The 14323-nt window shown below is 41.7% G+C and overlaps 1 protein-coding gene across 4 annotated transcripts in view; it reads right to left on the reverse strand.

Moving 5' to 3' along the window:
- RIN2 (Ras and Rab interactor 2) overlaps window positions 1-14323 on the reverse strand; it is a 332660-nt gene that overhangs the window by 50524 nt on the left and 267813 nt on the right. For all 4 annotated transcript variants that reach the window (XM_082251626.1, XM_082251625.1, XM_082251628.1 and 1 more), the window contains exon 7: window positions 7700-7791. In XM_082251626.1, coding sequence (XP_082107752.1) covers window positions 7700-7791 — 92 coding nt within the window. The remainder of the gene's footprint in view (window positions 1-7699; window positions 7792-14323) is intronic.

The following is a 14323-nucleotide window of genomic DNA, read 5'->3' on the forward strand; positions in this document are numbered from 1 at the left end:
AAAGGCTACCTGGAATGCGTTCTTTCACTTTTGCAATAAGAAGAGATTTGATGTATCACCCCCCTGCTAGCCATAAAGAGCCAGAAAAACAGCTGCTACAGTTACAAGGATGGCCTAAAGATATGAACATATTTTAAAGTAGAAAAAATATTTCAATAATACAGCATTCAAAGTCCATGCTTGATGCTCTTTATTAATACATAATATAATGTATGTGACTTTAGTACCCCTTTAATGTATACTTAAAGCAAAAATGTTTTTTCTTTGGCTTTGACCAGAGTATTGTTTTTCCCCAGAGGCACAAAAGGTGATCGAAAAAAAATTCCTCTTGGACAGTTGTCAATGGAAAAGATGTCTCCATGGGTAAGTTTTCCTTAGGCAACTCTAGAGATCCTAGAGATGGCATTGACTGTCACATCTTGGGCTTCCCACCACTTTCTTTCCCAGTGAAATTGTCCACCTGGACAAATAAAGAGGGTAAACCCCCCCCCCCCCCCCCCCCAGTGTGGATAAGGACAGCAACAAGCGACAGGGGGTCTAACCCTTTTCAATTATGCCCTAAACTATTAAAACGTTTTGACTACAGATACATCTTAACCTGCACACTTAGTAACATGACCGTAACTCACTAAGCAGTCATGGGAAGGGTAAGCCTGACAGCTTCCATATACATACATATATATATATATATATATATATATATATATACACATATATATATATATATATATATATATATATATATATATACATAAATACACATATATATATATATATACACATAAATACACATATATATATATATATATATATATATATATATATATATATACACACACACACACACACACATAAATACACATATATATATATATATATATATATATATATATACAGTAAAACCTTGGATAGCGAGCATAATTCGTTCTGGAAACATGCTTGTAATCCAAAGCACTCTTATATCAAAGCGAATTTCCCTATAAGAAATAATGGAAACTCAGATGATTCGTTCCACAAGTCCTTCAGTTTATAGTCTATATACAAAGATTATAGCAATGTGGTAGGTTGTGTAACCATAAAATGTCCATCCACAATATGCAGCCTTCCCAAGGGAAATAGAAGCAAAATCTAGCAGAGCTACAGAATATAAGAGAGATGAGAGGAGCCTCTAAGTGTAGCAATATGATTACATTTAATGAAGGTTCAACTATTTAGCAACTCACATGGTTGATGATTAAAATAGGCACACCTAAGTATGCAGGCATCCGGGGTAAAGCTGTCCACATAGACCATCTTCTGAACCACCGGCTCTCACCACTGTCAGTCTGCAATTGTGAACAGGAAGAATACCCTGCAGTAGAGTGATCTGAAAATGAGCCTTTGAAACACTCGTGGAGTGCAGCGGGGAAGGGATGATGTTGATGGTGGTGCAGAAGATGGTCTATGTGGACAACTTTACCCCAGATGCCTGCATACTTAGATGTGCCTGTTTTAATCATCAACCATGTGAGTTGCTAAATATTGAACCTTCAATAAATGTAACCATATTGCTACACTTTAGAGGCTCCTCTCTTCTTTATTATACATGACGCTACTTGTATATCAAGACATCGCTTGTATATCAAGTCAAAATTTATTTTAAAAATTTGCTCAAACCAAGGTTTTACTGTGTATATATATATATATATATATATATATGTGTGTGTGTGTGTGTGTGTGTGTGTGTAGCTTTGGGAGCAATCTAGGATATATGAAAGCATAGAAAAACTAACGTTTTACCCATATTGGCCAGATTAATGCATTTATTGTCAGCTCTGTCTTGGAAAAAAAAAAAAGAATGAAATCTGACTAGTTACTATGAGCAACAATGCCCCTTTATCATCCAGAAATCTTATTAAATCGGCCCCCTAATCTCTCAAACACACAAGTCCATTTATACATTCAGTAAACTTTACAAACATGCACTGATTTTCATACATTTTAAATTTCAACACCATTTCTCTTTATACACAGTACAAAGCGTGACTAACACAATAATGTTTTATGCTTACTGATTTAGAATGAATGTATGTTCTCTTGCACAGCACATAAAGACGGTTTTGCACAAAGAGCATGCAAGGCAAAAGAGCTGAAAGATCCTCTTTTTTTTCTCCCACTCAGTAAGCCTCTGCCCAGATCGTCAGCTGCTTCATTTTTTTTTTCTCCGCTTAGTGCCTGTAAACACACAGCTGCACGAGCCGGGATTGCAAAACTTGGATTTGTGAATAGTGCGTGTCAAGAAAAGTGACATGCTCTGTGCTTTTCAAGATTAAAACAATGAGTAACAGGAAACTCCGTTAATAACTCGAACATATGTCTGCCCTACTTGTCGGAGGCCCAAGACAGCACTAGCATCGCAAGAAAGACGGCCCAATCTGTTTATGTTAAATGGTCCAAGTAGGTTGACTGAAGATCTGTTTTTAGTAAGATTCCAAAGTTAGTATGATTGGATTTATTGTTAAGATTACAAAAGCAACAGAGATTTATTTTGTGTATTATGGTTTCAAGAGGTCCTTTTAAATTTTTTTTTTTAATGGACAGACTAGTCCACAACATAGATAAAGCAAACCTTGCGTGGGAATATCCAATTGCCTGTTGCAGGATCAGGAAGAAATTTTTTTTTTCCCCACACTGGAGCATAGTTGCCAACTGTCCCGTTATTGCTGGGACAGTCCCGGCAAATATGAGCCTGTCCTGGGTAATTTACATTGTCCCGGCAATCGGTCGTTAATCAGGCTGCCCGTAAATGCCCGTTACGGGCAGCCGGTGCCCGTAAAAAAAAGGGTTGCGGACCGACATCGTAATGGCGCATGCACCATTCCGATGCCTGCCGGCCTCGGAAAACTCGTACAAGCTCGGCCGGGCAGGCGCATGCGCAGTTACGTAATGGCGCCATTTTTAAATTAAAGGCTCAGCAGAGAAGGACCCCTGGAGAGTAAAGACACATTCACAGACAAGAAGGTAGGTAGGATGAAAGCAACAACCTTATGTGCAAAAATATCTGGTAAAATGACGTGAATAAAGTGTCAAATATACTCAGATGGTATAATTAGGTTTTATCGTACTTATTTACACCTTGCACTTTATTTATATTTACATATTACATTTTTTATATGGTCACACCTGAGCACATTTTACACTTTAGAATTGCAGGGAATTGTGATGAGAATTTTAATTTTTAGGCAGAAGTAGAGCAGCTGAATGGGAGAATTATTCCAACTCTGCTACTTTGGCCTTAAGTTTGAAATTCCCTTTGCATAATTCATCTCCGCCTACTTTATTGAAATTGAAGAGTGGGCGGATCTTCAAGGAAGTGGGTGTGGTAAGTAATTGAAAGCTGTGCTGCAAAGTGTCCCTGGAAATGTTTTTCAAATGTTGGCAACTATGCTGGAGCGAATTGGACCATGCTTTATTGGGTTGTTTTTTTTTGGCTTTCCTCTGGATCAACTGTGGGTATAGGATAGTGTAACCACAAAACAAAACAGAAGGTGCACCGACTTAGTGCATTATTCTAAAAGCAAAACTTTACTATTATAAAGGTGGTAAGTATTATACTCAAAGAGTGACAATTACTTTAAGGCCCTGTTCACACCTGTGCGTTTTCCAGCTCGTAAAATGCTTCTCTGAAATCTCAAAAACGCCCAACAAGCAAAAAATCCCATTAATTTCAGTTGCCCCTGTTCACATCTGAGCGTTTGGTCGCCTGAATGAAAATGCCTGAAGCTCTTTTGGCAGATTATAAGTTATTAGTTTATGAAGTACAAGTATACAAAGCGTTTTTGTTAGATATCAATGCCTGCCTCCAAACACCTGCAAAAAACGCCTGAAAAAAGCCAGACAAAATGCCTGAAAAAAGCCCAAACAAAACACCTGAAAAAAAGCCTGAAAAAAGACCAGAAAAAACCCTGAAAACGATACGCTAAGGTGTGAATGGAGCCTAAAGCTTTTCACAAAGAACAGAATCATTCAGTCCACAGTACATCATAGCATGCGACAGGACAAATGAAGATCCAATAGGCTAACGTGTTTCGAGGACAAGCCACTTCCTCAGAACCACTCAGAGCACCTCTTTTTTCAGGGGGTTGAACTGGATGGACTTGAGTCTTTTTTTTCAACCAGATTCATGTAAGTATGTATGTAACAATGTAAGGTCTTCTTACCTGGGAGCTCCTCACCCCCAGATTATAAAACTCTCAGTAAAAATTAAAAGACTGAGACCATTTTCTCCTGTAGGCACCAGTGGCATCACTGGGCCACTCCATTAGATCTTGGGAAAGCTTAGTATTCCAAGCCTGAGAGAAGATGCACTGTGTAGGACCTGGCACTTGAGGGATTTAGGATCCTAAGCTTTCCCAGGAACCTAAAAAAAAGGTCCAACGACACCATTCACGCATAGGCGAGCCCTCTGGGAGCTAAGGTGTAAAGTACATTTTGTTAATTTTTTTTTTCTAAACTAAGATTTTTAATCATGAAAGGGTAGCTACAACTGAATCACTTAAAAAGCAAAAGTGATTTCTTTTTTTTTTTTCAGAAATAAAAAATGTGTGGGATCAAACAGGTAAAGTAGGTAAAGTAGCCACCTTAGCTGGCAACGTAAAAAGAAACTGCATCCTCCTTCACCCCTCATTTTTCTGTATATCCTCTATATTACTTTTTTGAAGGCTTTTCTTTAAAAAATATACTGCCCAGCATATCCAGTGTTGTCCTTCAGTGACCCATTGCTCCGTTGTCACATGCTGGGTTCCTGCACCTCCATATTCCCTTCCTGCATCATTGGGAGATGACTGCCTCTTATGAGTTCTTGCAGCCAGCCCTGGGTGATGTGCCACAAGGTCCACCCTTGAGTCGCTTTGTATTCCTGTTCTAAAAGCTTCCTGGGATATATGACAGGAGGCTGCAGGAGCCCAGACATGTCATTGTCACCAAGGTGAGAATACAAACAGGTTGAAGGCCTGAGCAAAAAATAAATAAAAAAATTAAAAAAAAAAGGAAAAAAACTCCAAAAAAGATTATTTTTTTTAATAGAAGAGGAGGAGGGTTCCAGTGGTGAAAAATTAATTTGGAGCAAAGGTCTGCTTTAAAGCTGCATATTAGTATAAATGATAACAGATGAACCCTCAAACCCATGACTGTCTTCTGACCTCTCCTATATGAGCTGTCCTGTATTATCCTGGAGCCACTGTAAAGCTAGGTTCACACTATAGTGGGTCCGTGCTTGTGGGGGCACAGCAGCTCATTCATTTGAATGGGCTGCTGTACCAGTGGGAAACACAGGGAAAAAGTTCCCGATCCTTTTTAAAAAAAAAATCAGCTGCTCGGAATCACAGTGCTGCGGCACTATGCAGTTTTGCGCACCAAAAAATGTTTTGTTGTGTATTTTGCAGGCGGGTTGGGGATTGTGTCCAATTTACACTGTAAAATTGCGCAATTGTAGGGCACCTGTCGCCCAAAAGAAGTTCTTTAATTGTTGATTTTGATTTCGCGATTTTACCACGATTGATCAGGCGAAAATCACAGCAAAATTGCGCCGCGATTAGGGTGCCATTGAGAAGTAATGGCATTGCACAATTATCCCGCGATTTGGCGTGATTTGGAATCGCAGGGCAGAAGCGTGGCGATTCCGCCTGCGATTCGGATCGCTCAGAAGTGAATGGAGCCTTATATTGTTCCCCTTTACCCTTCCCCCCAGCAGCTGCATAAAAAAGAGTCTAGTAGGGAGGGGAGGGGGGGAGAAGCTGGGCCAGCACAGAGAATAATCAGACACTCCTAGAAGATAGGAGGGCCATAATGTACAAGAAGAGAGAAGGCTGTCTCTGCTAGAGAGCGACTCTCCTCTAATTTTTTTAAAAAATAATTTAGCAAAAAGAAAAGCATTTCCGGTAAGATATTTTATGTGCTTATAAAGCGGTAGTAAACCGCAGCAGTTTAAAAAAAAAAAAAAATACCCACCTGTAAGGCAATTGCATGATGTGCTAGTATGCTTTGTATACTAACACATTATGAAATACTTACCTTAGAACAAAGCCCTCCAGTGGTGCTCTGTCACTACTGAGAGGGCTTCCATCTTCCCCTGGTCTTTCTTCTGGGTTTGCAATGACATCACTTAGCCCTCGGCTCTGGTACGCAGCTCTGAAGGCCTGGCACAGTATGCTGGACCTTCAGAACGCATGTGCCGGTGAAGTCACTGGCTGCATCCAGGGTGAATCTCTCAAAAACCGTGCATGCTTAGGAGATATTCATTTTACCTACAGGGAAGCCTTATTATAGCCTTACCTGTAGGTAAAAAACACAAAGCGGACTTTATTACCGCTTTCCGCCCGGTGGAATCTGTTTTGCTCAGTGGAGGATTGATCCGCTGATTCCCGCTGAGCAGGCGACAGGTCTGTTTCCGCTTACTGTGCAGAGATGGACCTGTCAGATCCCCGCTCTCCTCTATGGGAGATCGAATGAAAACAGACCGCCTGCCTGTTTTCATCCGATCCAATCCTCCAGACGAATGGAAAATAGGGTTTCCGTGGACCGGATCGGATAGCAGCGGGTGTCAGCGGAGATGTCACTGCTGACATCCGCTGCTCCATAGGGGTGCATCCGAACAGGTCCGCCTGAAAAACTGACAGGCGGACCTGATCGGAAAGCCAGAGTGAAGGGGGCCTTAATGTGCATTTTTTTTTAACTGGTAACCTGTCTCTGAGTTTCAAAGAGAATCTGCCACAAAGCAAAGGCCTCTGCTTTCCTTTCCAATTGCCTACATTTGAGGCAGTGGTTCAGAACCAATTCAGCATCATTTTAAGTGATGTCTTTGTCCCTAGTCCTGAACAATAACATGTTAGAATTTATAATCTTTCAACTGTTTGATATAAGTGGCTCAAAAAAAAAAAAACTAGGTTTTCAAACTGTATTATTATTTCCAAGTACTTATATAGCGCTGTCAATTTACGCAGCGCTTTACATATACATTGCACATTCACATCAGTCCCTGCCCTCAAGGAGCTTACAATCTAAGGTTCCTAACTCACATACATACACAGTAGGGCCAATTTTATACAGGATCCAATTAACCTACCAGCATGTCTTTGGAGTGTGGGAGGAAACCGGAGCACCCGGAGGAAACCCATGCAGGCACAGGGACTCCAGGCAGGTAGTGTTGTGGTTGGGATTCGAACCAGCGACCCTCTTGCTGCTAGGCGAAAGTGCTAACCACTACACCACTGTGCCGCCCATATTATTATGAATGTAAAGTAAAACTGTACTGGGATAAGGCATGGGATTCGGATAGGAATCGCAGCACATTCCTATTCAAATCACATGTGATGCCTGTGCAGTGCGATTTGAGTCACTCATTTGCATTGCTCAAATCGCACCAAATCCACACAAAAGAGGTGCAGGACCCTTTTTTCCCCCAAACTGCAATCGTATTGCATGGGTGTGATCAGATTCTGCAAATCGCACCGCCCCAAACGCATAGGATTCGCTACGTTTCCCCGCACCGCACATATGTGAACTGAGCCCTAGGTCAACGTTTCAAGCGCTCATGCACACAGGTGTACTGGCATATACTACATAAAATCCAGCCCTATTTTTTGGGAGCCACAGGTGATTTGTATAGGAAAGGGTCTACCTACATTAAAAGGGTCTAGTTAAAGAGGTTTGCTTTACTTACCGATTCCCAGCTGAGAAATCTCTTCTAGCTCAGCTTCAGACTTTGCTGTTGCAATAGCATGGGGCAACTTCAAGGTGAACGGCAGAACATCCCTGCAGGTAGAAACAAATATCAATAAATCATATGGTAGCCGTAACTGTCATACATATGCAAAAGTACGAAATGACACAAGGACATTTCTCGGAATTACATGATGTGTGCCTAAGAAGTTCTCTACACTTCCTTAGCCTGAGGCGGATTCTTTTGCTAAGGACAGTCTACAGAAAAGTGTGCATTTACGTCTTCGGAACTAAATGAAGAGTTAGAATTACAGCAATGTAAGTATAGCAATACGAGTGCAGACATCTGTTCTGCAAAGGGATCATTTTAGGGCCTCATGAACACTGGATGTTTAAAATGCAGTTTTTACAGACGTTTGACTTTATGAGGTTGATCTACTAAAGGCAAATAGAAGGTGCACTCTGCAGAGCGCATGAGCATTATGGGAAATATAGTTCCAAAACATCTGGGGTGCCAAGGTTCGCCTTCCCGGGCCTATAGGGTTAATTTACTAAGGCAAATAGACTGAGGACTTTGCAAAGTGCAGTTGCACCCTGCAAGGGCAGTTGCTTCGGAGCTTAGTAAATGAGGTGAAGCTCTACTGACTTCCATCATCCAATCATGTGCAAGCAAAATGCTGTTTTTTTATTTTCCTTGAGTGGGTATTCTTTGCAAAGTTCAGCTTTACCTCATTTACAAAGCTCTGCAGCAACTGCCCTTGCAGAGTGAAACTGCACTTTGTAAAGTGAACAGCCTATTTGCCGTTAGTGAATCAACCCCCATGTCTCTAAACACCCTTCTATGTTAGTCTATAGCAGTGATGGTGAACCTTGGCACCCCAGATGTTTCGGAACTACATTACCCATGATGCTCAACTACACTGCAGAGCGCATGAGCATTATGGGAAATGTAGTTCCAAAACATCTGGGGTGCCAAAGTTCGCCATCCCAGGCCTATAGGGTTGATTTACTAAGGCAATAGACTGAGGATTTTGCAAAGTGCAGTTGCACTCTGCAAGGGCAGTTGCTCCAGAGCTTAGTAAATGAGGTAAAGATTCACTTTGCAAAGAATACCCAAAAACATGCAAGGGAAATTAAAAAAAAAAACTGCATTTTTGCTTGCACATGATTGGATGATGGAAGTCCGCAGAGCTTCACCTCATTCACTAAGCTCTGGAGCAACTGCTCTAGCAGCGTGCAACTGCGCTTTACAGTGTGCACAGTCTATTTGCCTTTAGTAAATCAACCCCTATGTGTCAAAACACACATAGGCATTTATGGGCATCAAGAGGCAGGAGTATTTAGAAACAGAAAAAAAACAAACATCACTTAAGCGTTCAGAAGAGGAGTTTTGGAAGGGAAAAATGCCAAACACGCATAAATACAGGTTTAGGGGCATTCATACACTAATGCATACTACTGGCCAGAATACCTTTATATTCTGGCCAATAAAACGCATTAGTGCCAAATGTGTAAAGGAGCATGAAGGCACAAAGGCATCCAGGGGAGGAAAAAAGCGTCCAGTGTGCATGAGGCCTAAGACTTATTTCCAGACAGGTGTAAAACACCACAAAAAAACAGTAGTGAAGTAGGGGTAATATGGAGGAAACACTGCGTGCAGCAGGGGCAGCAATTCCAACAGACCTTGGAAGTGTCAAAAGGCAGCAGCAGCTGGAGCTCACCAGTAGACAGAAGATTTATTCCACAGAAAGGAGAGTATTCTTCTTTCTTTAGGCCTGGTTCACATGTATGTGTTTTTTGATGCTTTTAGCAACACACTACAGTCCATTTAACATTTTCTATCCCAGTTGACGCCTTCTGAGGGGAAACGCGTTGGGTGGAGCCAGCCAAGCCGTCACCACGTACTGACCCACTGCAGGCGGCCGTGCTTCCGCTGTTTTTTTTTTTCAAGAGTTTTATGTAAGCGCAATCTTATTAAATTGTTTATGTGGAAGATAATGCACTCTTTTTTCTTATCACTGAGCCGGGATCTCCCGAATGTCTGAGCATAAGACATCAACCTAGCCCCCTCTGTTGAACATTGCTAAAGGCTGGTCGATCACAGAATTCCATCGGGACCCCCTGCTTGCCTGGTCAGGTGACCCCTGCCGAGTCCTCTCTGTGGAGCTCACTTAACCACTTAAGCCCCGGAAGATTTTAACCCCTTCCTGACCAGGGTTTTTTTGCGATTTTTTACTGCGTGACTTTAACGGACAATTGCGCGGTCGTGCAACACTGTACCTAAACGAATTTGACGTCCTTTTTTTCCCACAAACAGAGCTTTCTTTTGGTGGTATTTGATCACCTGTGCGATTTTTTGGATCATGCGCTATAAACAAAAAAAGAGCGTCAATTTTGCAAAAAGAACAATATTTTTCATATTTTTTATATGAAATTCCCAAAAAAAAAATGTAAAAATCAAAATTTTTTAAAATTTTCGGCCAATTTGTTTTATGCTACATATATTTGGTAAAAAAAAAAAAAATCGCAAAAAGCGTATTATGATTGGTTTGCGCAAAAGTTATCGCGTTTACTAACAAAGGGAAAGATTTTTGTCATTTTTGGTGTTTTTTTTTAACGAGTAATGGCGGCGATCTGCGATTTTTTTTGCGGGACTGCGACATTGCGGCGGACAGGTCGGACCCTTGACTGACATTTTTGACACTTTTGGGGTTACCAGTGACATTACTGCAGTAATCAGTGCTATACATATGTACTGTTACTGCAAAAATGACACTGGCAGGGAATAGGTTAACTGTATTGGAGAGGGAGAGGTTAAGTGTGTCCTAGGGGCGTGTTTCTAACTGTGATTGGACATGGCTACTACTGTAAAAACAGAGATCAACGGTTCTACATAGTAGAACCGTCTGATCTCCATTTTCACACCGGGAGAATGACAGGCGGCTTGTTTACATTAGCCGCCTGCCTTTCTCCCTTCCCGGCGAACGATCACGAGTGACCGGCGGACATCGAGTCCGCCGGTCACACGCACTGCCTTGTTAGAGAACGAGCCGGGGCGGGCGCGCGCCTCAGCGGGCGCGCGCTCGCCCGCTATTGGCTCACAAGTCAGTGACAGGCTAGTGATGTACCGGTACGTCACTTTGCCTGGCCGGGGCTGACCACTGCCGTATATGTACTTGCGGCGGGGGGCAACCAGTTAAAGACCATGTGATTGCCCATCTTTCTCCTTTTCTGAGCACCTTGTGGATGCATACTGCACTCGGGAGAGACCACCACTGGCACCTTTCACAGCTGATTCTCATATGGAGACTGTTTTGTTTGCAATTATTGCTTCTATGGGACTTTGTCACATGAAGTTTGAATGTTTTTTCTTTTGTCACAGTGATTCACACCAGTAGTACTTTTGTATGTGGAAAGTACAGCCCGGAGCAAAATAACAAAAATAGGCACAGGGCTAGCATGACTGGGCCAGCAGGGTTATTGGCCTGGTAGGGGTTAATAAAGAAAGGCACTTCCTGGGGTTTCTTTCCTATTGGCTACTGTTAGCTGTGGGGAGGGGCCGTAGAGGGGGGAGTTAGCTGTCCTGCAGTTTCCTGGGCATCAGTTCAGCGTGGGTGGAACCCATCTAAGGTATGGAGTCACCTGGGGAATGCCAGTTAATAGATGGGTTAACTGGTAATTTAAATTGGGAGGTATCTGCTGTGTGTTGAGGTCGTCCTCGAGCTGGTGGTGCGGCTGGGGACAGTTAAGAGTTACACAGATACAAAATGGTACTTGATATTTGGGGCCTCCAAAGATGGGCAACCTTATGTTATGTTATCTTTTATTATATTATTTTGGTTCCTGTTTTAAGGAATGTGTTATATATATATATTTTTGTTACTGGTTAATAAATGGCCACTTCGGCAAATTTTACTCCAATAACGGTGTCTGCGTATTTATTGCAGGAAGTTTAGGTAAGGGGTTGAGATTTTTGGGATAACGGTTATGGTAAGTGTGATAATTACATCTGGGTTGCCTTAGTCAAGCATTTACATTTATTTATACAAGTGTCACATTAGATGTGAATAGGGTTAATTTGGACCTTGCTATAGTTCACTGATAATCACAAGGTGTGTTACATTACACGTGTGTCACATTTATTTTGTTTCAGATACCGCACTTAAAAAAAAATGTGTGAAAAATGTAGGTGCAAAAACAAAAAACCACACTGCACCGCAAAAAGCACTGCAGAAATGGATCAAAAGCAAACTGCATAGGTGTGAATACGTGACAGGGGTTCTAGAGGCGACATGCACTTGGCTGCAAGTGCCAGACTTGGATGTATTTTCCTGCCCGGGATCTGCAGCTGTGACTACAACAGCCCATAGCTATCAATGGCTGTGCCTGGCTGTATACCGCTACTTGTGTAAACCTACCGCTGTACTGCCCTATTGCAGTCACGGGTATGTAGCCTTTATGTAATTAGGTATTCATTAAAAAATTACATTTATCTTTAGGTGTTACTAGCATATGTGCTAGAATTTAATTTTGTATCTGCCTCATGTAATTCCTTGCACAACAGGATTGAGACAGAAAGAGGGAGGGGCAGCATTAGGAGCCAATGAGTGTGGCAGAGCTCAGGTGCTAACAGGGAACGCACTGACAGGAGAAGAAAGAGAAATGAGCATACTCTGCTTTTCCATTACTGTATAGTCCTAGGCAAAAGGTGGGAAGGTGGGCCAGGTAGATCTCAGGACTGCCTGGTTTGAATTACTAATCCTTTGGCAGGTAAAACAGATCCCATTATTCTAAACATGTAGTAACCTGTTCAACTGGGGTTTACATTTAAAGCTGAACTTTTGACTTCAACTATCTGGTGGCAAAACCTACATCCAAGAGTAGTCCCTCGTTTCCCCTCTCCAAGAAAGGAAATGCCAGGGACGACTCTTGGATGTGAGTTTTTGCCACTGGGATATGGATGCTTCATTATACTATATCTGCTGGGGAAATTGGAATATTCTGTGATTCCTACTTTAGTGTCGATATTTCCATTTACATCTTCAGCGCCCAGACTTTTAAATTTAGACCTGTTGTCCCTCTACCCTTTCAAGACTCCTATTAATAGGATGCTCTTTGCATTCATGGTTTGTGGATGGCTTATGGAGGTTCACACGAAATAGAAGTCGGATCCTGAAGAAGCCCGTAGTGTTGGCGAAACGCATAGATACGTACCTCTTTGGGGTTTATCCAATATCTTTATATGAGGATTGTATTTATACATGCATATGTGTAGGAACTTTACTGTATCATATTTGTGTGTATCTTTTTTTATAATATTAAATAAAATGTATTGTTTTTAGCTATTGTAAGACTTTTTTTTTTTTTTTTTCTTGGGTAAACTCAAATCCCCCATCTCCAGTGTCTCTTCCTTCCTTCGAGACCTGAAATACATTCTGTACTTAGTCCAGGGGTTCATTTATATTTTCCTCCAGCACTGTGAATGTTTAACCACTTAAGGACCAGGCCTATTTCTGAGACGTGTTTACAAGTTGAAATCAGTATTTTTTGCTAGAAAATTACTTTGAAACCTTAAAATTTTATACATATATTTTAGCAGATACCCTAGAGAATAAAGTGGAGATTGTTGCAATACTTTATGTCACACCGTAGTTGCGCAATTTTTTGGGAAATAAATACACTTTTTTTAATTAAAAAATAAGAAAAAACAGGAAAGTTAGCCCAATTTTTTTCTATAATGTGAAAGATAATGTTACACCGAGTAAGTTGCTACCAAACATGTCCTGCTTCAAAATTGCGCACACTAGTGGAATTGTGACAAACCTTGACACTTAAAAAAATTGTTGCTCTCACTCCAACGATCCAGGCAATACCTCACATGTGTGATTACATGTGATGTACACATCCCTTGTAATAGAAATAAGCAGGACAGGTCCTCTTTAAGGTGAGATCTGGGGTCAAAAAGACCCCAGATCTCACGTTTACACTTAAAAGCAATAAAAAATAAAAAATAAAATGTGGCCCTTTAGGGCCAGTGGGCGGAATTGACGTTTGACGTTGCTCTGGTCCACCAAGGGCATAGAGTCGAGTGGGGACCATCTTGCCCTCACTCAACTTTTTGCCAAGCAACACGGGGGGGAATCAGATAGTTTTCCCGGCTACAGACGGCTCCGGTAAGCAGGGGAAACTAACAGGAAGCGGCGGAAGGGGACACCAGGCAGCGGTTCTCCCGCTGCCCATAAAAGTGATCCTGTGGTGAATCTGCCGCTGGGACCACTTTTATGCCAAAGCAGACTGCCCGCCGTTTAAGAAAATACCAGGGATATGGCAGCTATCCGCTGCCATAACCCCGGTATCTAATGTCAAAGTAGCGACGTAAATACATGGTGGGCAGCCCGGAAGTGGTTAATGAGTGTGTTCAATAAAGACATGAGAAATTAGAATTGTGTGGCATCAGCTTAAGCCCACTGAGGTTGATTTACTAAAACTGGTGCATCTATGCATGCTAGCCAATTCGCTTCTAAAGTCCCATATATACGACTGGAAAATAGCACGAAAAATACCGCTTTCGAAGCGATGGTACAATAATCTGATCGTTCGTACAAAGCTTTCGGGAGAGCTTATC

Source organism: Pelophylax lessonae, assembly GCF_965119305.1.
Source record: "Pelophylax lessonae genome assembly, chromosome: 3".
Taxonomy (NCBI): Eukaryota; Metazoa; Chordata; class Amphibia; order Anura; family Ranidae; genus Pelophylax; species Pelophylax lessonae.